The 25,251-nt window shown below is 52.4% G+C and overlaps 2 protein-coding genes across 21 annotated transcripts in view; one reads left to right on the top strand and one right to left on the bottom strand.

The window, feature by feature from the left end:
- Window positions 1-21,730, bottom strand: part of CIZ1 (CDKN1A interacting zinc finger protein 1) — a 37,201-nt gene extending 15,471 nt beyond the window's left edge. For 2 of the 8 annotated variants that reach the window (XM_032165262.2, XM_032165255.2), the window contains exons 1-4: window positions 8,684-8,858; window positions 8,325-8,440; window positions 5,849-5,920; window positions 3,505-3,749 (exon numbers count right to left, since the gene is read on the bottom strand). In XM_032165262.2, the coding sequence (XP_032021153.1) occupies window positions 3,505-3,749; window positions 5,849-5,920; window positions 8,325-8,440; window positions 8,684-8,853 (603 nt within the window). In that variant the 5' untranslated portion in view covers window positions 8,854-8,858. Of the gene's footprint in view, window positions 1-3,504; window positions 3,750-5,848; window positions 5,921-8,324; window positions 8,441-8,683; window positions 8,859-9,038; window positions 9,135-9,276; window positions 9,359-9,428; window positions 9,565-9,820; window positions 10,180-21,506 lie in introns of those variants that run through there. The other 6 variants (XM_058445401.1, XM_032165265.2, XM_032165259.2 and 3 more) reach the window with 6 other exon arrangements.
- The window catches only part of DNM1 (dynamin 1), a 51,406-nt gene continuing 46,825 nt past the window's right edge, over window positions 20,671-25,251 (top strand). For 9 of the 13 annotated variants that reach the window (XM_032165277.2, XM_032165270.2, XM_058445403.1 and 6 more), the window contains exon 1: window positions 20,672-20,952. In XM_032165277.2, coding sequence (XP_032021168.1) covers window positions 20,792-20,952 — 161 coding nt within the window. In that variant the 5' untranslated portion in view covers window positions 20,672-20,791. Of the gene's footprint in view, window positions 20,953-25,251 lie in introns of all 13 variants that reach the window. The other 4 variants (XR_004249963.2, XR_004249962.2, XR_009215235.1 and 1 more) reach the window with 2 other exon arrangements.

The raw sequence follows: 25,251 nt of genomic DNA on the forward strand, positions 1-25,251 counted from the left end.
TGGCCACAGTGCTACCTCCTGACCTGACTTCCCACCCAGTTTTCCACCAAGTAGCCAGGGGGATCCTTTTTTTTTTTTTTTTTTTTTTTTTTTTGAGACAGAGTTTCACTCTTGTGGCCCAGGCTGGAACGCAATAGCACAATCCCGGCTCACTGCAACCTCTGCCTCCTGGGTTCAAGCGATTCTCCTGCCTCAGCCTCCCAAATAGTTGGGATTACAGGCACATGCCACCATGCCTGGCTAATTTTTGTATTTTTAGTAGAGCTGGGGTTTCACCATGTTGGCCAGGCTGGTCTCAAACTCCTGACCTCAGATGATCTGTCCGCCTCGGCCTCCCAAAGTGCTGGGATTACAGGCGTGAGCCACCGCACCTGGCCCAGTGGGGTCCTTCTAAAATGCAAACCTGATCATGTCTCTTCTTCCAGGCTTAAAGCCCTCCCATGGCTTCCTGCAGCCCTGGTGCATGCCTTATGCCAAGCCTGAAAACACTCTGCACACCCACCCCTTCCCTGCACAAACTGGCCTCTGCACACTCCCTGCCCCGGCCATGCGCCCGCAATCAGCCCTCTCTGCTTATCTACCTTGGTCTTCTCTCTGGTCAAGCCCCAGGCCCGTCCCTGCCCCCAGGCCTTCACTTGGAGCCTCAGAAGCACTTCTTGCAGGAAGCCCTCCAGACTCCAGAAGGGGTCCAGAACCCACTTCCTTTTCGTGGCATTTCTGTATTCTTTTTTTTCTTCTTCCACAGAGCCAGGGTCTCACTGTGTTTCCTAGGCTAGTCTTGAACTCCTGGCCTCAACTGATCCTCCTGCCTTGGCCTTCCATAGTGCTGGGATTACAGGCATGAGTCATTGCACCCAGCCTCCACAGTCAATTAATTGGTTGGAGCATTATTTGCATTAATATCTCTCATCGCCCGCCCCATTCCTGTCCAAGACCTCAGGGAGGGCCAGGCCAGATGTATCATCTGCACCAGGGAGTCCCCTTCAGGGACTTCCAGATGTCTGCTAAATGAACACACAGCTCTCTCTGGCCAGTCCAAGGCACCCCAGGAGGCCACCAGAAGCCTGCAGCCTCCCTCCCTCCCTCCTGCTAAGCCCAAGGAATGAGCACTGAGCAGGGAATGGCAATCTGGACATATCAGGACTCTGCCCTTCAGAAACTACCCAGGTGTCACCCTGCACGACACAGGCACCAGCCTGAGAGTCAGGAGGCCTGGGCTCTGGGTCCACCTCGACAGCTGTGGGGCTCAGGACCACCCCCATCCCAATCTCTGAGCCTGGGTTTTTCCATGCGTAAAAAAATGAGGGCAGGGCGGGTTAGACAGTAGACCAGATCTGTGATGACAGGCCCGTTGGAAGGCTGGAGGCGGGGCCCCTCGCTGGAGGAAAATGCATCACCTCCAGAAGTGGCCCGCCCTGGAGCGGCCAGCTAAGGGGGCATTGCCCCTGCCCTGGAATACACCCAAGAACAGGGTGTGCGCAGGAGCTGAGGGGACCTTCAGGGACAGGACAGTCTAGGGAGGGGGTGAGCCCTTTGCAGATCTCCTGCTTATGCCGGGAGAAAGGTAAACACCTCTCAAACACACAAGGAGCCAGGGGCCTGTGGGCCGGAACCTATAGCCGGCAACAGAGTATAGCTTAGGATTTTATGGCGTTGTTCTACCCCAGTTATGTTTCCTATACTTTTGTTTGTTTGTTTGAGACGGAATCTCACTCTGTCGCCCAGGCTGGAGTGCAATGGTATGATCTTGGCTCACTGCAGCCTCTGTCTCCCAGGTTCAAGAGATTCTCCTACCTCAGCCTTCCTGAGTAGCTGGAATTACAGGTACCTGCCACTAGGGCCCAGCTAATTTTTGTATTTTTAGTAGAGATGGGGTTTCACCATGTTGGCCGGGCTGGTCTTGGACTCCTGACCTCAAATGATCTGCCCTCCTCAGCCTCCCAAAGTGTTGGGATTATAGGCGTGAGCCACTGCACCCAGCAATTTCTTATACTTCTATGAATGGCAATTAACTTAGATAGTTTTTAGAATGTCAGGTTATGATATGATGTTTCCTTTCAAAATAAATGTAGCAGAAAGGAAGCTCACTCATTTAAAGCCGTGCTCTCCCACACAGTCGCCCCACAGCCTCGGGAGGGCACCTGAAACTGGTGGGGCTGAATTGAGAGGTCAGTATCAGATACACACCAGATTGTGAAGATTTTGTAGTTTTTAAAAAAGGAATGTAAAATGTCTCGTTTTTTATATTGATGACAGGTCGAAATGATAATAGTTTCATATGGGATTGGGTTAAATAAGTTAGTAATATTAATTTAGCCCATTTCTTTTTACTTTATAATGTGGTTACAAGAAAATTTTAAATTACATATATGGCTTGTATTTTATTTCTACTGGGCAGTGCTGATTTTTTTTTTTTTTTTTGAGACAAGGTCTCACTTTGTCACCCAGGCTGGAGTGCAGTAGTGTGATTGTAATTCACTGCAGCCTCTAACTCCTGGCCTCAAGCAATCCTCCCCCCTCAGCCTCCCAAGTCCCTGGGATTACAGGCATGCACCATCATGCCCTGATAATTTTATTTTTATTTATTTATTTTTTAAGACAGAGTTTTGCTCTTGTTCCCCAGGCTGGAGTGCAATGGCGCAATTTTGGCTCACTGCAACCTCTGCCTCCTGGGTTCAAGCGATTCTCCTGCCTCAGCCTCCTGAGTAGCCCAGATTACAGGCATGCACTACCATGCCCAGCTACTTTTTTATATTTTTAGTAGAGAAGGGGGTTTCACCATATTGGCCAGGCTGGTTTCGAACCTCTGACCTCAGGTGATCCACCCACCACAGCCTCCTAAAGTACTGGGATTACAGGTGTGAGCCCCCACACCTGGCCACACTGATAATTTTAAAAGAAACATTAAGCTGGGCATAGTGGCTCATGCCTGTAATCCCAGCACTTTGGGAGGCTGAGGCGGGAGGATCACCTGAGGTCAGGAGTTTGAGACCAGCCTGACCAACATGGAGAAACCCCATCTTTACTAAAAATACAAAATTAGCTGGATGTGGTGGCGCATGCCTGTAATACCAGCAACTCAGGCGGCACATGCCTATAATCCCAGCTACTCCGGAGGCTGAGGCAGGAATATCGCTTGAACCTGGGAGACAGAGGTTGCAGTGAGCTGAGATCACGCCATTGTACTTCAGCCTGGGCAATAAGAGTGAAACTTCGTCTCAAAAAACAAAGAAAAAAGAAACATCAAGTAAATGATAGTACTGATAGTGTTTGGGCATGGCAAAAATCCCTTCGCTGATAAACAAGAATATGTGAAGTTTGGGAAACGCTAAACAAGTCCATTCCCGCCCCCCTCATTTTACAGATGAGGAAACTGAGGCATAAAGGGAGTGTGACCTGTCCGAAGGCCCAGGCTGAGCTAGAGCGGGTGGCACTGGGGCTGACACTCAGGGTCCCCTCCCGCCCACTCCCATCCCCACCTGCCCCACCCCAGCCACCACTCACCTTTCGATTGGGGGTAGTAGAGGAGGAGGTCCGGGCCTGTTTCTGGGGGTTCCGTCCCGAAAGGTTGAACTGGGAAGGGTTCATGGGGACCCCAACAGGAGGAGGTCCCAGCAAGGACTGGCGAGTGGCCTGGGGAAAAAACTGTTGCAAATTTGGAGTGGCCAGTTGAGGGGGTGTGAGGCTGGGGGCTGTCAGGCTAGGGGCTGCGAGGCCTGGGGATGCCATGCCGTAGCCTCGGAGGTTACCTGCAGGCAAGAAGAGAGAAGAGGGGTCACAATGTGGTCGGGTGGCAGAAGGTAGGGTCAGGCGTCAGTGCCCCAGAGCATCATGGGAACATCCCAGATAACTGAAAGGGACCTTCCCACCCAAGGGCAGCCAAAGGGAAGAGACGAGAGCTGAGGCTCAGCCCCATCTTGGGCACTGGTGGTGAAGGAAGCTTTAGGGCTCTTTTCTGCCCCAGCTAGGGGTAGGGGTGCTGCCTTTCGCATTCCCCAAAACCCTGCTCACCCTCAGGCATGCTTTAGAGTCTGCCATAGAGTAGGTGAGAGACTTAGCACAGCCCATAGGGAGAACCAGCAGGAGGGCTGGTCCCTGGGATAACAAGACACCCACCCCCACCCTACCAGCTACCCTTCATCAGCAGCAACTATGAGTCAGGCACTGTGCTAAGCCCATTCCTCACACTGCCTCAGTCCCTCGGCCCAGCAGGTTTCAGGGTGGGTGTTATCTCTACTGATGACAAAAGGGAGACAGAGTGGAGGTGCAGCTTGCCCAGGGTTGCTATGAGGGACACCATCATCCACCTACTGCCCCAGCCAGGATTCTGGGGTATTCCTCATTCCTCCCTCTCTTTGCTTTATTCCATGCAAGCCATCCCCAGATACTATCAACTCTGTCTCCTATGCCTCTTCCCAATCTGACTTTCCCGCTCCATTCCCACTCCTACTCCCTGCCTCCTCCCAAAACCACTTGATCCTTTGCCTGAATTCCAGCCACAGCTTTTGCACAAGATGGCAGCAAACAGTGATCTTCCTCAAACCATATTCTGAGTTCATCTCTCCCTTCTGCCCAAACGCTTCCATAGCTCCCTGCTGCTGGGTAGCAAAGCCCATTCCTCACTGCATGATCTTGCCCTTCCCACCTTTCCAGCCTCCCTTCTTGCCATTCTTCCCACATGTCCCCACTATATTCCAGTCACATGTCCCTGTGCCATCCTTCAGACATCCTGCCTCAGGGCCTTTGAATGTGCTGTTCCCTCTGCCTGGGCTGTTCTACCCGCTGACTCCTAGTCACCCTTCACACCTCCCTATAGGTGTCTCTCCTCCAAGAGACCTTTGCAGACTGTGTCCCCAAAGGCCCCAGCTTCCAGTTCTAGGACGAGCTACATACTTCATACTTTCCTTGTCTGCTTTTTTTTTTTTTTTTTTGAGAGGGAGTCTTGCTCTGTTGTCCAGTCTGGAGTGCAGTGGTGCGATCTTGGCTCACTGCAACCTCTGCCTCCTGGGTTCAAGTGATTCTCCTGCCTCAGCCTCCCGAGTAGCTGGAACTACAGACGTGGGCCACCATGCCCGGCTAATTTTTGTATTTTTAGTAGAGACAGGGTTTCACCATGTTGGCCAGGCTGGTCTCAAACTCCTGACCTCAGGGTGATCCGCCCACCTTGGCCTCCCAAAGTGCTGGGATTATAGGTGTGAGCCACCACATCTAGCTCCTTGTCTGCTTTCTGCTTCACATCATCTAACTCAGCTCTGCACCTCAGGGGAGGCCCAGAGCTTGGGAAGTATTTAAGGGATGAAAGGCAGTTGGAACTCTTGCCCCAGTGCTGGGATGGGAAGCACAGGGTTTAAAGCTTAAAGCATGGGTCAGCTGTGCTGTGAGTGCTGGGTTCAAATCCAGACTCTATAGTGCAAGCTCTGTGACCTTGAACAAATCACTTCCCCCTACTTAGCCTGATTTCCTGATCTGTAAAATGGGGATAATAATAGCACTTGCCTCACAATGTTTCATGAGTATTCAATGAGATATACAAATGTGCCTGGTACATAGTAAATGTTCAATTAACATTAACTTGAAACAAATACATATACACATATGTGCAGAGAGCCAACCAGCTCTTAAAAACAATAAGACAAAAGATTAAACAACCTAAAAGAAAAATGAACAAAGGACATGGACAAGTCACAAAAAGAAATAAAATGTTCAACAGACAAATATAAAATGTTCAACTGCACTAGCACTCTAAGAAATGTAAAACATTCATGACATAGCTTCTTTTTGCCAACCAACTTAATTATATGTATATATACGTTTATATATATATATATATATAAAAAGCATATAATACCCAGTGTTGCCGTGGGCATGGTGAGACCGGCAGTGTCATACGTGGCTGGTGGCATTGCAAACTGGTCCAGTCCTTTAGGAAAGCAATTCGGCAATACTTATCAAGAGCCATAAAACATCCATCCCCCCTGACTCAGTAAGAAAACAACCTCAAACATCATATTCATCCCAGGGTTACTTAAAACAGAAAAAAAAAAAAAAAAAAAAAAACCCAAAACAAAACAAAACAAAAAATAAAAAAAAAGCAAAAGAAAGAAAAAAGCAAAATAAAAAAAAAAAAAAGGAAAGAGCCAAATAGCTAAGAATGTTTAGATAAACAAAGGCATAGCCCTCTGTTGCAATATTAAACAGCTATTAAAAATAATCTTAACACAGATAATCAAATCCTATGGTAAACGATCATGCCATTCTATTCAGTGAAAAAGAAACAAGGTACAGCCTGGGACTTATATCAATCACAATCATCAGATACAAATCCCCAAGTCTGTGCCTAGAAAAAAAATGGGATGAAAGAGACAAAAATGCTGACTGGTGGTTTTCTTCAGGTGGTAAATGAGTCAACAGATGACACTGTGGGTTTTCCTATCCCCATTTTTAACCTTTTTTTCCACTTTAAAGAGTGTGACTTTTATTCTTTTGTTTGTTTTTGAGAATGGGTCTTGCTATGTTGCCCAGGCTGATCTTGAACTCCCGGCCTCAAGCAAACCTCCTGTCTTGACCTCCCAAAGAGTTGGGATTACAGGCATGAACCACTGCACCTGGCCAAGAGTGTGAGTTATTTTCTTTTTCTTTTTTTGAGACAGGGTCTCGCTCTGTTGCCCAGGCTGGAATGCAGTGATGCAATTTTGGCTCACCACAACCCCCGCCTCCTGGGTTCAAGCAATTCTCATGCCTCAGCCTCCTGAGTAGCTGGGATTACAGGCACACGCCACCACGCCCAGTTAATTTTTTTTTTTTTTTCTTTTTTTGAGACAGGGTCTCGCTCTGTTGCTGGGCTGGAGTACAGTGGCACGATCTCGGCTCACTGCAACCTCCACCTCCCAGATTCAAGCGATTCTCCTGCCTCAGCCTCCTGGGTAGCTGGGACTACAGGTGCACACCATCACACCCAGCTAATTTTTGTATTTTTAGTAGAGACGGGGTTTCACCATGTTGGCCAAAATGGTCTCGATCTCCTGACCTCGTGATCCGCCCACCTCGGTTGCCTTCCCAAAGTGCTGGGATTACAGGTGTGAGCCACCGCACCCGGCCTAATTTTTGTATTTTTAATAGAGACAGAGTTTCACCATGTTGCCCAAGCTGTTCTTGAACTCCTGGACTCATGTGATCCTCCTGCCTTGGCTTCCCAAAGTGCTGGGATTACAGGAGTGAGCCACAACCCATGGCTGAAGGGTGTAATTTTTTAAACGGGAAAGAAAAAAAGGCAAATGTATATGTGGCAGGTCCCTGTGTGTGGTTCTCTCTCTCTACCTACCTGCTTATCATTTTTAAGTCAGTTCCCAGGACCACATCCATGTGGCCCTGACAGGTCCACAGACTGACAACCATCTAATCAATACCGACTTGTTATGTAATCTTGGGCACATGACCCCTCTCTGGGCCTCAGTTTCTTCATCTGTAAAATGGGATCGTGGTTGTACCTCTCCTTAGGGGGTTATCAGTAGAATCAGGAGCAGCATCTTGGCTGGGCGCAGTGGCTCACGCCTGTAATCCCAGTACTTTGGGAGGCCAAGGCGGGTGGATCACCTGAGGTCAGGAGTTCAAGACCAGCCTGGCCAACATGGGGAAACCCCGTCTCTACTAAAAATACAAAAATTAGCTGGGCATGGTGGCGGGCACCTGTAATCCCAGCTACTCAGGAGGCTAAGGCAGGAGAATTGCTTGGACCCGGGAGCCGGAGGTTGCAGTGAGCCAAGATCGCACCACTGCACTCCAGCCTGGGCGACAGAACAAAACTCTGTCTCAAAAAAAATAAAAAATAAAAATAAAAATAAATAAAACATAAAGGAGCAGCATCTTGGCAGGAAGAGCTGAGACTGCTCTCCATATTGGGAAATTGAGACAAGGCCACAGGCTTAATGCACAGGGCTAGAGATAACCACTCAGATATCTGGATGGTCAAGAGGCCCAGGCATCGGCCCAGCTTAGCCACTGCTGATGCAGGGCAAATGATTTCCCTTCTTAGCTTCCTCATCTGTCAAATGACATCTAATCTGAATGTGAGTGAAGTGTGCTGAGTACTGCCCAAAGAGCCAGCACCATGGCCAAGGACACACCTCTGCGATCAGACGGACCTGCATTCAAATTAGCAGCGTAGGGACTTTCACCTCCTGGAGCCTTAGTGTCCTCATGAGTGAACTAGGATGCTGAGAATAGCTCCCTCTCAAGGTCGCTGTGTGGAGTTGAGATTTAGTGCAATAGGCTGCTAGGGAGCTACCACCAAAAGAGACTGAGAAGAGGCCTAGGGCCATCCATACCTTGCAACTGCTGTAAAAGCAAAGCTCTCTGCAGCATGGAGCCGTTGAGGAGGGAGGCTGAGTTGGTGCCCTGGAGATTCAGAAGCGGCTGCTGTGGCTGCTGCGGGGGGAGCCCCCTGTGTGATGGGAGGGGGTGTCAGAGGGTTATTTGGAAAGTCAGACCTTCCTTCTTCCCCAAGACTTCTCACCTCCATTCTCTGCCCCACTCTGTGGTAGTCAGAGGACCCCTTGGGGTTGGAACTGGTGATCTCCAGGACTCAAACGGGGATGGCACTGGGAAAAAGGATGGGGTTGGGAGCTCCGAGACATGGGTCTGAGTGGCAAGGCTGAAGCCACCGGCCCGTGAGGGGGAAACTCACCGGCTGACAGCCATGGGCAACGAGGCCTGTGGTGGGGATTGCTGGAGCAGCTGCTGGAGCTGCAGTAACTGCTGCTGCTGCAATTGCTGCTGCTGGAGCTGCTGCTGCTGTAACTGCTGGAGCTGCTGCTGCTGTTGCTGGAGCTGCTGCTGCTGCTGCTGGCTGAACATGGTGGCTAGGAGCAGAATGCAGAGTAAGGCCAGGGGTCCCCACCATAGGTCAGGCCTGCTCCCCTCCCATCCACCGCCACTCCCCGCAGCAACAGCCCACAGAGACTGCTGAGGAGCTTTCGCAGCTGCACTCCCAGTCCTGCCAAGAGCCTGCCACACTCGCTTGGCCCATCCTTCCAAGTTACCTCCAATCCTGCTAGGGGCAAGATTCAACCACCCTTCTGCCAATGCCCCCCAGACACTGCCAACAGCCCCTCCTTTAAGTCCCTCCATCTCTCCATTTCTGGCGGCTCCATCCTCCCACCCTCAGCCTCAGCCTCTCTCTGCGCCCATCACTTCCTCACTCACACCCCCTTTTCAATACCGCAACCCTCTCCCGGCCCCCGGGTGTCAATAACATCGGCACCCGTCCAACCCGGTCACCGTGGTCCTGAGCTCCGTGGGACGGCTTCTCCCCACCACCGCCACCTCCTTGCGCCCCACTCCGCCCGCTCCCACCCCGCCAGCCGCCTCCTCCGCAGACACAGCCAGCTCGCGCGCGGAGCCCCACGACCCAGCCGCCCCCGGCCCCGCACCTCGCCTCCCCGCGCGCCCTCAACTCTCAAGTCGCCCCCACGGGTGGGCCGGCCCCGCAGCCCCCACGCTCCCGGCCTCCCCGCTGCTTCTCCGGGGCCTGTGGGCTCGTAAGGCCCAAATGCGGGCGGGGCCGGCCGGGGCAGCGCCCTCTGGGGGACGGGAGGTCCAGGCGCCGCCGGCCGCGCCACCCGAGCCCGCCCAGTGCACGGGTCACGCTGGGGGGCGGCTGCGGGGCGCTAGCAGGTGCGAGGGTCCTGGGCGGCTCATACCCTCTGTCCCGCGTCCTCCGCATCGCGAAGGGGAGGCTTGGAGACCAAGGTCCGTCTGCCGCCTGGAAGGGTCAGCCATCCCGCGGGCATCTAGAGGGACTTCCTTTCTGTTCCCAACCCACCTCCCTGCGGCCGCCGCAGTCCTGCGATCCTGGGGCCCCGCGCCGGGCTGCGGTGGGAGGGGGCGCGCAGTTGGCGGATGTACATTCATTCGAGGGAACCCAGGCCAGGCGAGAGGGCGGCCAAGGTCTTACAGTCCGGCAGGAGTTTGCCCACGGAGGGGTGGAGGGGGGAGTCCACCTCAAAGTCGTTTCTCAGTAGATTTGGCTAAGGAAGGAGTGGGTGAGGAGGGTCGAGTCCAATTATCAAAAAATAGTCCTAGGGGCCGGGCGCTCCCGCCTGTAATCTCAGTACTCTGGGAGGCCGAGGCTGGAGGATCGAGACCAGCCTGGGCAACATGGCGAAATCCCTCACTACAAAAAATACAAACATTAGCCGGGGTGGTGGCGGGCGTTTGTAGTCCCAGCTACTCGGGAGGCTAAGGCAAGAGGATCACTTGAGCCCGGGAGGCACAGGCTGCAGTGAGCTGAGATCGCGCCACTGCACTCCAGCCTCAGCGACAGAGCAAGAGCTGTCAAAATAAATAAATAAATAAATAAATAAATAAATAAATAAATAAATAAATAAATAAATAAATAAATAAAGTAAAAATTTTAAAAAGGAGAGAAAAAGAAAGCCCTGCTCCCTTATCCTGCACCTAAAATGGTCCTGCCCCCAAGGACCCCCTTAACAACCGCTGTATCCCCCGTCCCCGCGCCGTAACAATCCTTGGCTACTAAGTAGTAGTTCTTTTATTTATTTTTTATTTATTTATATTTTTGAGACGGAGTCTCACTCTGTCGCCCAGGCTGAAGTGCAGTGGCACGATCTGGGCTCACCGCAACCTCCGCCTCCTGGGTTCAAGTGGTCCTCCCGCCTCAGCTTCCGGAATACCTGGGACTACAGGCGCGGCCCGCCACGCCCGGCTAATTTTTGTATTTTTAATAGAGACGGGGCTTCACCGTGTTGGTCAGGCTAGTCTTGAACTCCTGACCTCAAGTGATTCGCCTGCCTTGGCCTCCCAAAGTGCTGGGATTACGGGGGTGAGCCACCTCTCTCGGACTAAGTAGCAATTCAGTCTCCCTTTTCTGTGGCTCCCTGCCTTGTGCTTGTCACAGGCCAGGCGACTCCTCGCCCTGCCTTCCGCGCCGACGTTGGGCGGGCAGGGCGCGCGGGGGCGCTGGCGGCGCGCAGACCCGGGCAGGCGGAGCGTATTGACGGAGGGCGCTCGGGCAGCAGAACTCGCGTGTCCATAAATCACTGCAGTCATGTGACAAGCGCCGCTCCAAAGCTCTGTACTGGCTCTGCGGCAGATGGGCGGCGGCTGAGGAGCCTGACTCGACCTGGATTAGTCGCGGAAGAGCTAGGACTCAGAGGCGCGAAAGTGACTCGGCGAGGCCGGAGCTCAGGGTGACGTCCGAGGCCCGGGAAACGTCGGCGCCTATGGGTGAACAGCCAGCCTGGAGGGTGGGGACTTCGAATGCTGGGCTGAGGAGTAGACTTTATCCTCTAAGGGTAGGGAGCACTGGAGAAGGGTGCGAACCTCATGAGTGACAGCATCAAATCTGCCAATTAGAAAACCCGCTCCCGTGAAAACCAAGACAGAAGCAGTGAGGAGAGAGGGGCGAGTCAAGACTGCCCAGGCTCTACTGGGCACAGCGGCTCACTCCTGTAATCCCAGCACTTTGCGGGGGGCGGGGGTCCAGGCGAGTGGATTACTTAAGGTCAGGAGTTCGAGACCAGCCTGGCCAACATGGTAAAACTCCGTCTCTACTAAAAATACAAAAAAAATTAGACGGATGTGGTGGCGGGCGCCTGTAATCTCAGCTACTCGGGAGGCTGAGGCAGAAGAATCGCTCGAACCCAGGAGGCAGAGGTTGCAGCTGAGATCACGTCACTGCATTCCAGCCTGGGCGACAGAGCGAGACTCCATTTCAAAAAATAAAAATAAAAGACTGCCCAGGCTGCCAAGCAAGCATGTTAACACCTTGATCTGGGTGCTAGCGTTGGAGAAGTCCGGGATTGAATCGTGACTCCCCTGCCTTGTGGCTAGGTGACACTGGCTGGGGGAGAGGCCTCTTAGCTGGTTTCCTCCTTGGTGAAATGTGTGCCCCCTCCCGGGGTGGTAAGGATGACATTACATAATGCTTAGCACTGGCACCTGGCACAGAAGGAGCTTAGCAAATTGCCAAAGTGAAAAAACTAAAAATAATGCTTGTGCTGGTGAAGGTGGAAAGCCAGCACTAACTTCCTGTGTTGGTTCATCTCTCTGGGAAGCAATTTGCAAATTTTATATCAAGAATCTTGGGCCGGTGCGGTGGCTCATGCCTGTAATCCCAGCACTTTGGGAGGCCGAGGCGGGCAGATCACCTGAGGTCAGGAGTTCAAGACCAGCCTGGCCAACATGGTGAAACCTCATCTCTACTAAAAATACAAAAATTAGCCGGGCATGGTGGCAGACGCCTGTAATCCCAGCTACTCGGGACGCTGAGGCAGGAGAATTGCTTGAACCTGGGAGCCAGAGGTTACAGTGAGCCAAGATCGTACCACTGCACTCCAGCCTGGGTGATAAGAGCGTAACTCCATCTCAAAAAAAAAAGAATTGCACATGTTTTGCCCTTTGACCCAATAACACCATTTGTAGGAGTCTAGCCTAAGAAAATAATCAGAAATGAGACTTTTACAAGATAGCAGGTTGTTCATGGAAACATTTATATATTTTTTCTTTTTTCTTTTTTTTTTTAAAGACAGGGTCAGCTGGGCGTGGTGGCTCACGCCTATAATCCCAGCACTTTGGGAGGCTGAGGTGGGTGGATCGCCTGAGGTCAGGAGTTTGAGACCAGCCTGGCCAACATAGTGAAACCCCATCTGTACTAAAAATACAAAAAATTAGCTGGGCCTGGTGGTGGGCACCTGTAATTCCAGCTACTCAGGAGACTGAGGCAGGAGAATCTCTTGAACCTGGGAGGCAGAGGTTGCAGCGAGCCAAGATCACATCATTGCACTCTAGCCTGGGCAACAAGAGCAAAACTCTGTCTCAAAACAAAACAAAAAAAAAGAGACAGAGTCTTGCTCTGTCTCCCAGTCTGGAGCGCAGTGGCACGATCACAGCTCACTGCAGCCTTTCCCTCCCTGGCTCAACGGAGCCTCCTACCTCAGCCTCCTGAGCAGCTGGGACTACAGGCCCATGCCACCATGAGCAGCTAATTTTTGTATTTTTTTTTTTTAAAGACGGGTCTCACTACGTTGCCCAGGCTGGTCTTGAACTCATAGGTTCAAGTGATTCTCCTGCCATGGTCTCCCGAAGTGCTGAGATTACAGGAGTGAGCCACCACATTCAGCCAAAACATTATTTATAATAGCTGTCTGGAAAATAATCAACTTTAGGGGAATAGCTAAATAAGTCATGGTGTCACCTTTTAAGGAACAGTGCACAGCCATCAGAAATTATGTTTTCAAAGGATAAACACCCACAATATGATGTGAAGTGAGCTCACCAGCTTATAAAATGCATGCATATTACCACCCCAGATGTTTTTGTTTTGTTTTGTTTTTTTGAGACAGAGTTTTGTTCTGTCATCCAGGCTGGAGTGTAGTGGTGCAATCTCGGCTCACTGCAGCCTCTGCCTCCTGGGTTTAAGTGATTCTCCTGCCTCAGCATCCTAAGTAGCTGAGACTACAGGCATGCGCCACCACACCCGGCTAATTTTTGTATTTTCAGTAGAGATGGGGTTTCACCATGTTGACTAGGCTGGTCTCGAACTCCTGATCTCAAGTGATCTACCCACCTTGGCCTCCCAAAGTGCCAGGATTACAGGCGTAAGCCACCGTGCCAGGCCTTCCAGACCTATTCTGCTCCAGGACTTTATCTATCTATCCCATCTCATGATGATGCCACATACTTTGATTATTATAGCTTTAGAATATGTTTACCTCCGATAGTGCAAGCCCCTGACATTGTTATTGTTTAAAAAATTTTTGCTAATTCCCAATTATATATTTTTTCAGATACTTTATAGAATTTTGTCAAACCTTCCTCAGCCTCTGAAATCCCATCAGAATTTTTGTTTGTTTTTGAGGCAGAGTCTCGCTCTGTCGCCCAAGCTGGAGTGTAGTAGTGCAATCTTGGCTCACTGCACCCTCTGCCTCCTGGGTTTGAGTGATTCTTGTGTCTCAGCCTCCCAAGTAGCTGGGATTACAGGCGTGCACCACCACACCCAGCTAATTTTTTGTATTTTTAGTAGAGATGGGGTTTCACCATGTTGGCCAGGCTGGTCTCAAACTCCTGACTTCAGATGATCCACCCACCTTGGCCTCCTAAAGTGCTGGGATTACAGGCATGAGCCACTAAACCTGGACCTCATCAGAATTTTGATTGGTGTTGCACTAAATATGTTTAAATTAGAGAAAAACTGACATCTTTAACCCCAGTTAAGGAAGGAGGTAAATGGGCCAGGTGTTGTGACTCACACCTATAATCCCAATACTTTGAGAGGCCAAGGTGGGAGGATTCCTTGAGCCCAGAAATTCGAGACCAGGCTGGACAATATAGGGAGATCACCGTCTCTACAGATAGCTAAAAATTAGCTGGGCATGGTGGTGTGTGCCTGTAGTCTCAGCTACTTGGGAGGTTGAGGTGAGAGGATCACTTGAGCCAGAGAGGTCAAGTCTACAGTGAGCCATGATTGTGCCACTGCACTTCAGCCTTGGCAACAGAGTGAGACCCTGTTTTAAAAAAAAAAAAAAAAAGAAAGAAAGAAAGAGAAAAGAAAGAAAAGAATGAGGTGAATTTCTCATTTATTTATTTATTTAATTTTTTTTTTTTTTTTTTGAGTCAGAGTCTCGCTCTGTCTTCAGGCTGGAGTGCAGTGGCACGATCTCTGCTCAATGGAACCTCCGCCTCCCGGGTTCAAGCAATTCTCCTGGCTCAGCCTCCTGAGTAGCTGGGAATACAGGCACGTGCCACCACGCCCGGCTAATTTTTGTATTTTTTAGTAGAGACAGGGTTTCACCATGTTGGCCAGGATTGTCTCGATCTCTTGACCTCGTGATCCCCCTGCCTCAGCCTCTCAAAGTGCTGAGATTACAGGCGTGAGCCACTGCACCCGGCCGCGAATGTCTCTATTTATTCAAGCCTTGCAATAAGTTAGTTTCATAGGCCTCTTCACCTAGTACTTGCACAGTTTCTATGGTAGCTATTATTGCTATTTTCCCAGTACTCTTTCTAACTGGCTATTGACTATAGCTTCTTTATCTTGTAACCTGCCACCTCCCCACCTTGCACTATTTCTGTCCTCAGCAATGTCGTGTGCCCTTGATGGTAGAAGCACCTGCCAGGTTGTCCTCATGTTCTTGGGACCCAGCTCAGAACCCTGCACATCGCAGGTTTGTGTGGTGAAGGCTGGTTAAATTAGTGAACGATGAATGAATGAATGGATTGCTTCAGGATGCAATTTCCTCCCTCTGTCCTCAGGTTAGTGTTCATCATAGCAGCCCTTCGCGCCTTTGATATCTGTGTCCATCACCCTACAGAGGCAAGTTCCAGTGAGGCACCCAGCATAGGCCATAAGGTGGGCACCCCCACCAGATGCCCCAGCTCAGAATCCCTGGGAACAGGCTGTATTCGGCAATAGCTCCAGGTCAGACAAGAGGCAGAGAAATGTATAAGACCATGTGTTTATCACGTGGCCTCCCCAGTGGCTGTCACCCACCTGTGCCTTTTCCTAAAAATAAATGGAGTGTGAAAGGCAGAGAACAGAGGCAAGGAATAGCCGGATGGGCACGACCTTGTTGCTGCCCCTACCTTCCGGGGGACCCAGGGTAGGTCCTGACTTAGGGCTCGAGTTTGGCCATCTGTGCCAGACAGGACAGACTTGTGGATAACAGACTCTCTCTCCACCCTCACTGCATCCAGCCACACCCTCTGCTACCTTCGCAACACCGAAGAAGTTTCTTTGGACAGTTTCATTGGTGATGATGGTTATAATGACACTATTTGTAGCTCTCATTGTTCACAGTTCTAGGCACTGTTGGATGCTTTACCTAAATTATTATTACATCACTGAACCTTCACACAATCCTATGAGTTAGGGGTTATTATAGTCCCCCTTTTTACAGATGAAGAAACTGAAGCTTTGGGAGGTGAAATGATTTGCCCAAGGTCATCAGGTTAGAAAGTGACAGAGATGGGATTTGAACACCAGGCAGTCTGGCTTCAGACCTAACCATGGCACAATCACCACACATAGGCATCTGCCCTGTTCCAGGCTGATGGGGAGCCCTTCAACAGATGAGGTGGTGCAGGCACAGACACCTGGACTGCCAGAGCCCCAAAGCCCATAGGAAATATTGGTGCCCAGCCTGACCCAGCCTGGCCCAGCTGTTTCCTCAGCGGCGACTCTGCCCCAGGCTGTGCCAGGTGCCCTTGTTCCATGCACCTGGTCCCCTTAGCCCCTCCCCTGTGACTTCCATTCCAGCAGGATGATCCCTGCATCTTATTAACCTCTTCATCCCCCTGTGTCTTGCTGAGATCTGGCACATAGTAGCCACTGATCCATACCTGTGGAAAAAATAAATGAATGAATGACTCCAAAGAGCCAGACCCTGAGCAGACTTAGTGACTAAATATAATGACTTGACCCCGGAGCTGTGTAATAAGGCCACTGCTCAATTCAACTGGCATTTATTGAGCACCTGCTGTGTGTGTATACCACACAAGCACTGTCAGAAATGGCTTGTGTCCTGGCCGGGCACGGTGGCTCATGCCTGTAATCCCAGCACTTTGGGAGGACGAGGTGGGTTGATCACCTGAGGTCAGGAGTTCAAGACCAGCCTGGCCAACATGGTGAAACCCCGTCTGTACTAAAAATACAAAAATTAGCTGGGCATAATGGTGGGCGCCTGTAATCCCAGCTACTCAGGAGGCTGAAGCAGGAGAATTGCTTGGGCCCAGGGGGCAGAGGTTGCAGTGAGCAGAGATCACACCACTGCACTCCAGCTTGGAGCTGGAGCAAGACTCTATCTCAAAAAAAAAAAAAAAAATTCTGCCCAGCACAGTTGGTGGTCAAAACTTTGGGAGCTCAGCCATGTATGGTGGCTCACATCTATGGTGCCAGCACTTTGGGAGGCCAGAACAATAGGATCACTTGAAACCAGGAGTTCAAAACCAACCTGGGCAACAAAGCAAGACCCCGTCTGTGCAAAAAAAATTGTTTTAATTAACTGGGCATGGTGATGTGCACTTGTAGTTTCAGCTATTTGGGTGGCTTAGGCAGGAAGCCTACTTGAGCCCAGGAGTCTGAGGCTACAGAGAGCTGCGATTGTGCTACTGCACTCCAGCCTGGGCAGCTGAACAAGGTTTATCTTATCTCTAAAAACAAACAAAAAAACAAAAACAAAAAAGCTTTGGGAGCTCGAGAGAGTAAAGAAGCCATTTCTTTTTTTTTTTTTTTTTGAGACAGAGTCTTGCTCTGTCACCCAGGCTGGAGTGCATGGCGTGATCTCGGCTCAATGCAACCACCACCCCTGCCTCCCAGGTTCAAGCAGTTCTTCCACCTCAGCCTCTCGAGTACCTGGGATTACAGGTGCGGGCTACCATGCCCAGCTAATTTTTGTATATTTAGTAGAGACAGCGTTTCGCCATGTTGGACAGGCTGGTCTTGAACTCCTGGCCTCAAGTGATCCACCCGCCTTGGCCTCCCAAAGTGCTGGGATTACAGGCGTGGGCCACTGCACCTGGCCCTGAGATTCTTCTTTTCAACCAACTCCATGTGATGCCAGGCTGCTGGCCTGGCATCAGTGATACAGCAGTATAGGATACTTAGTATAATCCCATTTCTGTAAAAACAAAATGGAACAAGATGAATATGTATATATATGAAAAACAAAGCCAGAGAATAAACCCTAAGCTATAGTGGTTATCTCTAGGTGGGAGGGTGACCAGAGGTTTTCAAATACTTGTGTAAGGTCTGGTTTTACAATAAGTTTCAATATTGTAATTAGGGGGAAAAAAGTAAAAATAATAAAAGCTGGCTGGGCACGGTGGCTCACAGCTATAATCCCAGCATTTTGCGAGGCTGAGGCGGACAGATCATGAGCTCAGGAGTTTGAGACCAGCCTGGCCAAGATGGTGAAACCCCGTCTCTACTAAAAATACAAAAATTAGCTGGGCACGGTGGCGAGTGCCTGTAGTCCCAGCTACTCAGGAGGCTGAGGCAGGAGAATTCCTTGAACCAGGGAGGGAGAGGTTGCAGTGAGCCGAGATCACACCACTGCACTCTAGCCTGAGTGACAGAGCGAGACTCTGTCTCGAAAAAAAAAAGAAAGAAATACAAAAAATTAGCCGGGCGTGGTGGTGCATGCCTGTAGTCCCAGCTATTTGGGAGGCTGAGGCAGGAGAATCACCTGAACCTGGGAGGCGGAGGTTGCAGTGAGCTGAGATCGCGACACTGCATTCCAGCCTGGGAGACAGAGCAAGACTACATCTCAAATAAATAAAAAAATAAATAAAATAAAATAAATAAATAAATAAATAGGCTGGGCTCAGTGGCTCGTTCCTGTAATCCCAGCACTTCGGGAGGCGGAGGCAGGCAGATCACAAGGTCAGGAGATGGAGACCATCCTGGCTAACACGATGAAACCCCATCTCTACTAAAAATACAAAACATTAGCCGGGCGTGGTGGCACGAGCCTGTAGTCCCAGCTACTTGGGAGGCTGAGGCAGGAGAATCGCTTGAACCCGGGAGGTGGAGGTTGCAGTGAGCCAAGATCGCACCACTGCACTCCAGCCTGGGTAACAGAGCGAGATTCCGTCTCAAAAAACAAACAAACAAAAAATACAAAAATTAGCTAGGTGTGGTGGCAGGTGCCTGTAGTCCCAGCTACTCGGGAGACTGAGGCAGGAGAATCGCTTGAACCCAGGAGGCAGAGGTTGCAGTGAGCTGAGATCACGCCACTGCACTCCAGCCTGGCGACAGAGTGAGACTCCGTCTCAAAAATAAATAAAATAAATAAGTAAGTAAATAATATTAAAAGTCCAGCCATGATGCCTTCTAGGCAGACATCTATAAACTGCACCCCCTCCTGGTGCCACTCATCCAGGCTTCCATCTCTGCCTTCTCTTGTCCTCAGAGCATAATAACAGGTTGGCATGGAACAGCTGCCAGGTTCCATGCAAGTTGTGTGGCACTGATGCTCCAGCTGTCTGGTGAGCTGTTATCATTGGCATCCTCACAGCTGCAGCTTAATAAAGGTCCCCTGAGCACCAGGCCTGGGCTGTGCCCTACACAGGCATTTGATCTATTATTATCCCCATTATCCAGATTAGTTAACTGAGGTTCAGAGACATGGAGGGACCTGGGTCACGCAGCTTGTTTAAGGCCCAGATTAGGCTCCTAATCCACTCCCTGGTGCTACCAGGGAGAGGGCCTACTTGTTCCCCATGCCTGCCTCAAAGATTCCTCCCCACAAGGGTCACTGTGATCACCATCTTCACAATAGCAACACCATCCTACCCCGCCCCTGCTTTCTTGCTCTGCAGGGCACACCATCTAACAGGGCCATTGTTATTGCCCTATTTGCATATTGTCTGCCTTTTTCCACTGAATTGTCAGCCACATGTGGGTAAGGACTTTGCCCGTTTTGCTCACTGCTTTATCTCTGGAGTCTAGCATAGTACCTGGCTCAACAAATATGCATTAAATGGATGAGTAAGTGAACAGTCTCCAATTCACAGACCACTTTGTCAGCAGTGCCCCTACACTGTTCACAGCACAGGGAAATGACTCACTGACTCCCCATGAGCACAGTGTAGGCTAGCCTTCCCTTCCTAGCCTCCACCGTGAATACTAATTAAGTTTCTTAAATGCAGAGGTGGACGGCTGGGCTCAGGGCCCCATGGTCTGTCTGTGTGAAAGGGTACGCAGGGTAGGATTGTAGGAGCCCTGGATTTGAATCCCACTGTTTTACGCTGTTTTACCACCATCCTGATGGGTTGGAGCAAAGACTTCCACTCTCTAGGACAAGAGCTTCCAACTCTCCCAAGAAGGGCCCTCCAGGTGTCAGGGCCTCTGCACTTGCTGGTCATTCAGCCTGATATGCTCTTCCCCGATCTGCTTGCTGTTGGCTCCTTCTCATCATTTTGGTCTCTTCTCAAATGTCACTTCTGCAGAGAACCCCCCTCCCCCGAGTCCGCCAAGCCAATGTGAACTTTCCACACCCACAAAGATAACTTTTTTTCACACTGTTTCTTTCCTCCATCTCTCTATGAACTATTTTCATTTTTACTATTTCATGTATCTGCTTATTCATTTACTGTCTGTCTCACCAGCTTGATGCAAGATCTATGAGGGCAGAGGCCTTAGCTGTCTTATTCGTTGCTGAATCTTCAGTGCCTAGGACAGGGCCTGGCTTCTAACAGGTACCTAGTAAATATTTGTTGAATTCATGTTCCAACTTTCTCCTTCTAGAAACAAGGAAACTGAGGACCAAAGGCAGAAAAGGACATGTTGGAGATCAGAGTCAGGATCTAGGGGTAGAAGGCAGCAAGGTGAAGGGGAACTCCGGATCAGGAGGCTGTGACCTCAGAGGAAGCCCATCTGCTCTCCAGGCCTCAGTTTCCTCATCGGTAAGATGGAGTGAAACAGCCATGACCACTATCCAAGAGGCCTGGTACTAGGAGTGAGACCCCACCCATTGACAAATATATTCTGCGCAGCATCTGCGCACCTCAGACACTGCTAAAGCACCCCGAAAGCCGCAGAAGGTGAAAACTACGACACCCATGGTGCCCCGGGCGGCGCCTGCGCACGGCGGCCGGCCCGCAGCGCAGCGGGCTCCCCCTAGCGGCGTCCGGGAGCGGTGCTCGCTCCGATCCCCGAGGGGCGGGGGCCCCGCGGCGCAGGCAGTCGGGGCGCGCGGCTGCAGCGGCGGAGCAGGAGTCGGAGCCGGGAGCGCTAGCGGCAGCCGGATCGCAGCCTGCGGGGCCCGCCGCAGCCATGGGCAACCGCGGCATGGAAGATCTCATCCCGCTGGTTAACCGGCTGCAAGACGCCTTCTCTGCCATCGGCCAGAACGCGGACCTCGACCTGCCGCAGATCGCCGTGGTGGGCGGTCAGAGCGCCGGCAAGAGCTCGGTGCTCGAGAATTTCGTAGGCAGGTAGGCGCGGCGCGCCCCCAGGCGCCGACCCCCGACCCTCGGAATCCCCGGAGTCCCCGCCCTGGGCACCGACGGCGCGGCGACCTCGCAGCCCCCGACGCTGCACCCGCGGCCGGCGCGCCCCCCACCCCCAGCCGGAGCGAGGAGGCCCTCCCCCCACCGCGAGAGCCCCTGGGGGCAGCAGTGCCGCCCGCTAGTCTGCAAACCTCGTCAAGCCTCCGGCTGCCGAATCACACCCCCTCCTCCGTCCCATCCTTTAGGGCAGACAACGCTCTGCCAGAAGCCCCGGGCAAAGGGCTGCCACCTGCCCCCAACATGGGCATGGAGAGAGCCCGCATTACTCAGCGCCTCCGTTGGGCTCCGGGAGTCCCTTGGAGCGGGCAGCACCCGGGGGCAGCGTCCCCCCCACCGGGCTCCATGGGGGACATCCCCCTACCCCCATGGGAATTCCTGGGCCGTGGCAGGGGTCAGCCCGCCCATCCCAGTCCCTAGAAGAGGACGTAGTCTCGTGGGCATCGAGGACCCGGCACGGCCTCCCGCCAGCACATACACACCTCTGCGGCTCCCGCCGCCATCCGTGCGCAGCGCGGCGGAGGGGGGAGGCGCGGGCTGCAGGATGAGGAAGGGAAGAGGGGAGGAGAAACCACTTCTTATCCTTTTCTGAGCAGCCGGCCCCGTGCTTCGCCACGGCCCCTGGGTGGGGGGCGCCTGTCAGTGTCGCCCTCCCCTTGGCCTGGCCAGAAGAATCGTGATGGAGGGAGAGGCGGCAGAGGGCAGAGATGACTAAGACAGGGATGGCGGGAGGGGGGAGCCATTTGCAGAACCTAATCCCCCTCCCGCCTCTGATCCCACAAGGCGCTGAGAGGCCTAGGTGGCGGAGAGAGGAACAACCACAAAGACAAAGGGTCCTGGGTTTAGCGGGGCAGGCAGGGTCGTGACCCGCAGGCTCCCCCCAAACCCCCAAAGTGGGGCAGAAATAGTTTTTCTGGTGCTGAGGAGAGAGAGGAAAGATAGGGGATCTCCAGGTACTGGAGGTGGGATGGGGGGCTGGGCAGACTGGGGGATGAAGTGAGAGAGTTTACACTGACCCCGTCTTTCATCTCCCCCCCATCTTCTTCAGAAACTCTTGCTTTCTTCCAATGACCTTCAGGGCCAAAAAAGTGACTGGCACATGGGAGAGGGAGGCAGGGGCCCTTGTCCGCAGAGGGACAGCAGTTCTGTTCAAGCCAGGTTCTGCTGCAAAACCTCAGGCAAGTCACTTGCCCCCTCTGAGCCTCAGTGTCCCCATCTCTAACATGGGCAGTGGGACTAGGTGGTTGTTCCTGCCCCTCAAATGTCCTGGGAAACCCATGCCAGCCCTAGAGGTGAGAGGGAGAGGGCCTGACTGGAGCCATGTGTGTGTGGGATGTTGGAAGGCCACCGTGGGGGCGGCCGTGCCCATCTGGTCAGCAGAGGGGGAGGCGTCTGTCTCTCCAATGGCTCCTGCAGAACCCCCCTTCTGATCACATGACCCCCAGAGCTGCAGAGACACAGGCAACAGACACACCACGGGCCCCTTCCCCAAGGGCCAGCAGTCAGGGATACCCAGCAGTTTAGAGTGGAGAAACCATATTCCTACCTCTCGTCCTTTGAATGTTGGCTGAACTCCTGCCCCATGCCAGGTTGCGTGCTCCAGGCTTGGGGTAAGGAGGGGACCAACTGGTGATTTCAGCCCCCATCTACTGAGCCCATCCCGTGCACCCTCCTATGCTGAGTCCTTCATGGGCTCCCAGGAGCTCCCCAAAAGGCAGATACCATGATGCCCATCCTACAGATGAGGAAACTGAGACCCTGGAGGTTAGATGCCTTGCCCAAGGTCACACATTCAGGAAGGGCAGCAGCTGTTAGATTCCAAAGCCCAATTCCTAATCTCGACGCTGCACATCCTCTGAGAGCCGGGTCCTGCAGCAGGCACAGGGACGTGCGGGTGGGTGGGCCTCCCTTTCCCCATCTGCGGAATGGAAACACTGACAGCCGCTGCCCTGCCTTCGTGAGAAGGTGACTGTGGGCTCCACTGAGTTCATGGGTGGAAAGGCGCTTTTGTAAACATGCAGGAGGGGGCACTGATAGCCAATTAGGCTTGGGGACCCGCATCCCCAGCCCCTGCCCTCCTGGAGCCCATGACGCAGGGGCCATCCCTGACCACAGCAGATTTCATCTAGTACTTGCTTGTTGAGTGGTGGAGCAAGGTGTGGACTGTGCCTCAGGAGGCCTGGGCCCTCCGGCTGCCCTCTCCACCCCAATGCCCTTGGCTGTGGTCCCCACAGGAGGATGTGCAGGGTGTCTAGATGCAGGCCCAGCGCAGGGGAGGGGGCGTAGGTTGATGTGAAGGAGTAGGCAGGAAAGCATCCATGATCCCCTGAAAGCTAGTGAGAAGGCCAGGGAAACTGAGGCTCAGCGGGTTCCACCGTCTCAGCCTGCCAGCTCCCTCAAGGACTCCTGACCTCTCCAGCAGGGCTCAGTCCCCAGATGGGTGAGCATAGTAACAGCCATTCTGTCTCCTGGGGCTGCCCAGGAGCCAATCCCCCATGGAAAATGCTTCAGAGGAAAATGCATCAGGGCTGCCCCAGGCCCACCCGGGCTTCTGGGCACTCAGGAGGATCCTGCTGTCAACTCTGCAATGGAGGCAGCCTTGCAGCTGCCTGGGATGCTGCTAGAACTTGTCTGGGTCTATACTATTTCTTCACCCCCTTCCCTTTTACAGAAGGGAAAACAGGCCAATTCATTCAGTCATTTAGCAAACATTTGTGGAGGGTGCACGATGTCTCAGCACTGGGAATTCTATGGTGGAAAAGACCAAGGCTCTGCATGGCAGAGGGAGAAACTCAGAAGACAACTGGAAAATGTGGTGAACGTCAGGGAGGGGAGCAGGGCTGCTCTCCCCAGGGAGGTCAGAGGTCTCCAGGAGGAGGTGGCATCTGAGATGAGAACCAAGGGATGAGAAGCTGTGTAACTTGCCAGGGGCGGGAGAGTTCCAGGCCAAGGGAAAGGTGCAAAGGCCCCGGGGTAGCAAAGAATTTGGTGCCTTTGAAGAACAGAAAGGAGACCCTGTAGCTGGTGTTCGGCTAGCAAGGGGGAGACAGGACCTGAGAGATAGGCAGGGGCTAGATCTACAAAGCCCTTAGCCTAGGAGGAGTGAGGAGTTTGGGTTTATTTTCCCTCTTGTGGGAAGCTTTTTAGTAGTGGAGTGACAAGCTAATTCTAGCAAGGGTGTGACTTGGGGAGGGGGGTGAGGGAAAAGACAGGAGACTGGTGGGGAGGCTGCTGCAGTCGGCAGGGGGTAGTGGGGGGCCTGGATGAGGGCTTCAGCTGCAACGAGAAGGAGAATGGTGGATGGGTTTCAGGATATATTTTAGAGGAAGTCCTGCTGGAGGATGAATGTGGAGGGTGAGGAAGGAGGAATCAATGATGACTTCTGGGACTTTGACCTAAGCTCCTGGGTGGGTGTTGGTGCCATTAACAGAGTCAAGAAGAGTAAGGAGGAGCAGACTGGGGGGACGGGGGAAGACCAGGGTTTGGTTCTGAACATATTGAGCCTGAGATGCCTGTTAGACTTTTAAGTGGAAGATGTCAGCTGTCAGTTTGGTGATGCAAGTCGAGAGCTCAGGGGGAAGGCGGGCTGGAAATAAAAATTTGGAAGTCGTTGGTGTAGAGATGGGATTTAAACCCGAGAGTAGATGAGCTCATCCTGGGGGTAAGTGTAGATGGGGGAGTGTTTGTGGACCCAGCCCACGCCAGCCTTTCATGAACAGATGCCTGGTGCCCTAGGCCAAAGGGGCCTCCTCGCTGTCCCTCCAGCTCCTCTTTATCACCCCCGCCCTGCTACACCCCCCCACCCCAGTGCTCCTTTAGGGCCAAGAGTGGGTTGTCCTAGGGCAGGCCAAGTCCGGTGGGAATGTGGCAGAGGGGCCGAGAGCATGGTGTAGAGTCAGACCTGCCGAGTATGAAGCTCAACTCTGCCACTTACGAGCAGAGAAACCCTGGGCATGTTCCTCAAACCCTGCCCAGCTGCTATTCTCTCATCTGTAAAATGGGGATAATAATAGCACATCCCTTGTGAGATTATGTTGAGTGTTGAAACAATCCCCAGGAAGCACTCGGGGCAGGGCCTGGCATGGAGGCTGCGCTGCTTCTCTCCCTGCCTGGGCGCAGACAGGCAAGCCCTCTGGGGTGGCGTGGGCTGGGAGGTGCACCAGGACGGGGGCACGGGTTGGGGATATTCTCCATCCAGGGTAGGGTAGGGGTCCTGATAAGCGACCC

This window comes from Hylobates moloch, unplaced genomic scaffold (genome assembly GCF_009828535.3).
Source record: "Hylobates moloch isolate HMO894 unplaced genomic scaffold, HMol_V3 SCAFFOLD_10, whole genome shotgun sequence".
Taxonomy (NCBI): Eukaryota; Metazoa; Chordata; class Mammalia; order Primates; family Hylobatidae; genus Hylobates; species Hylobates moloch.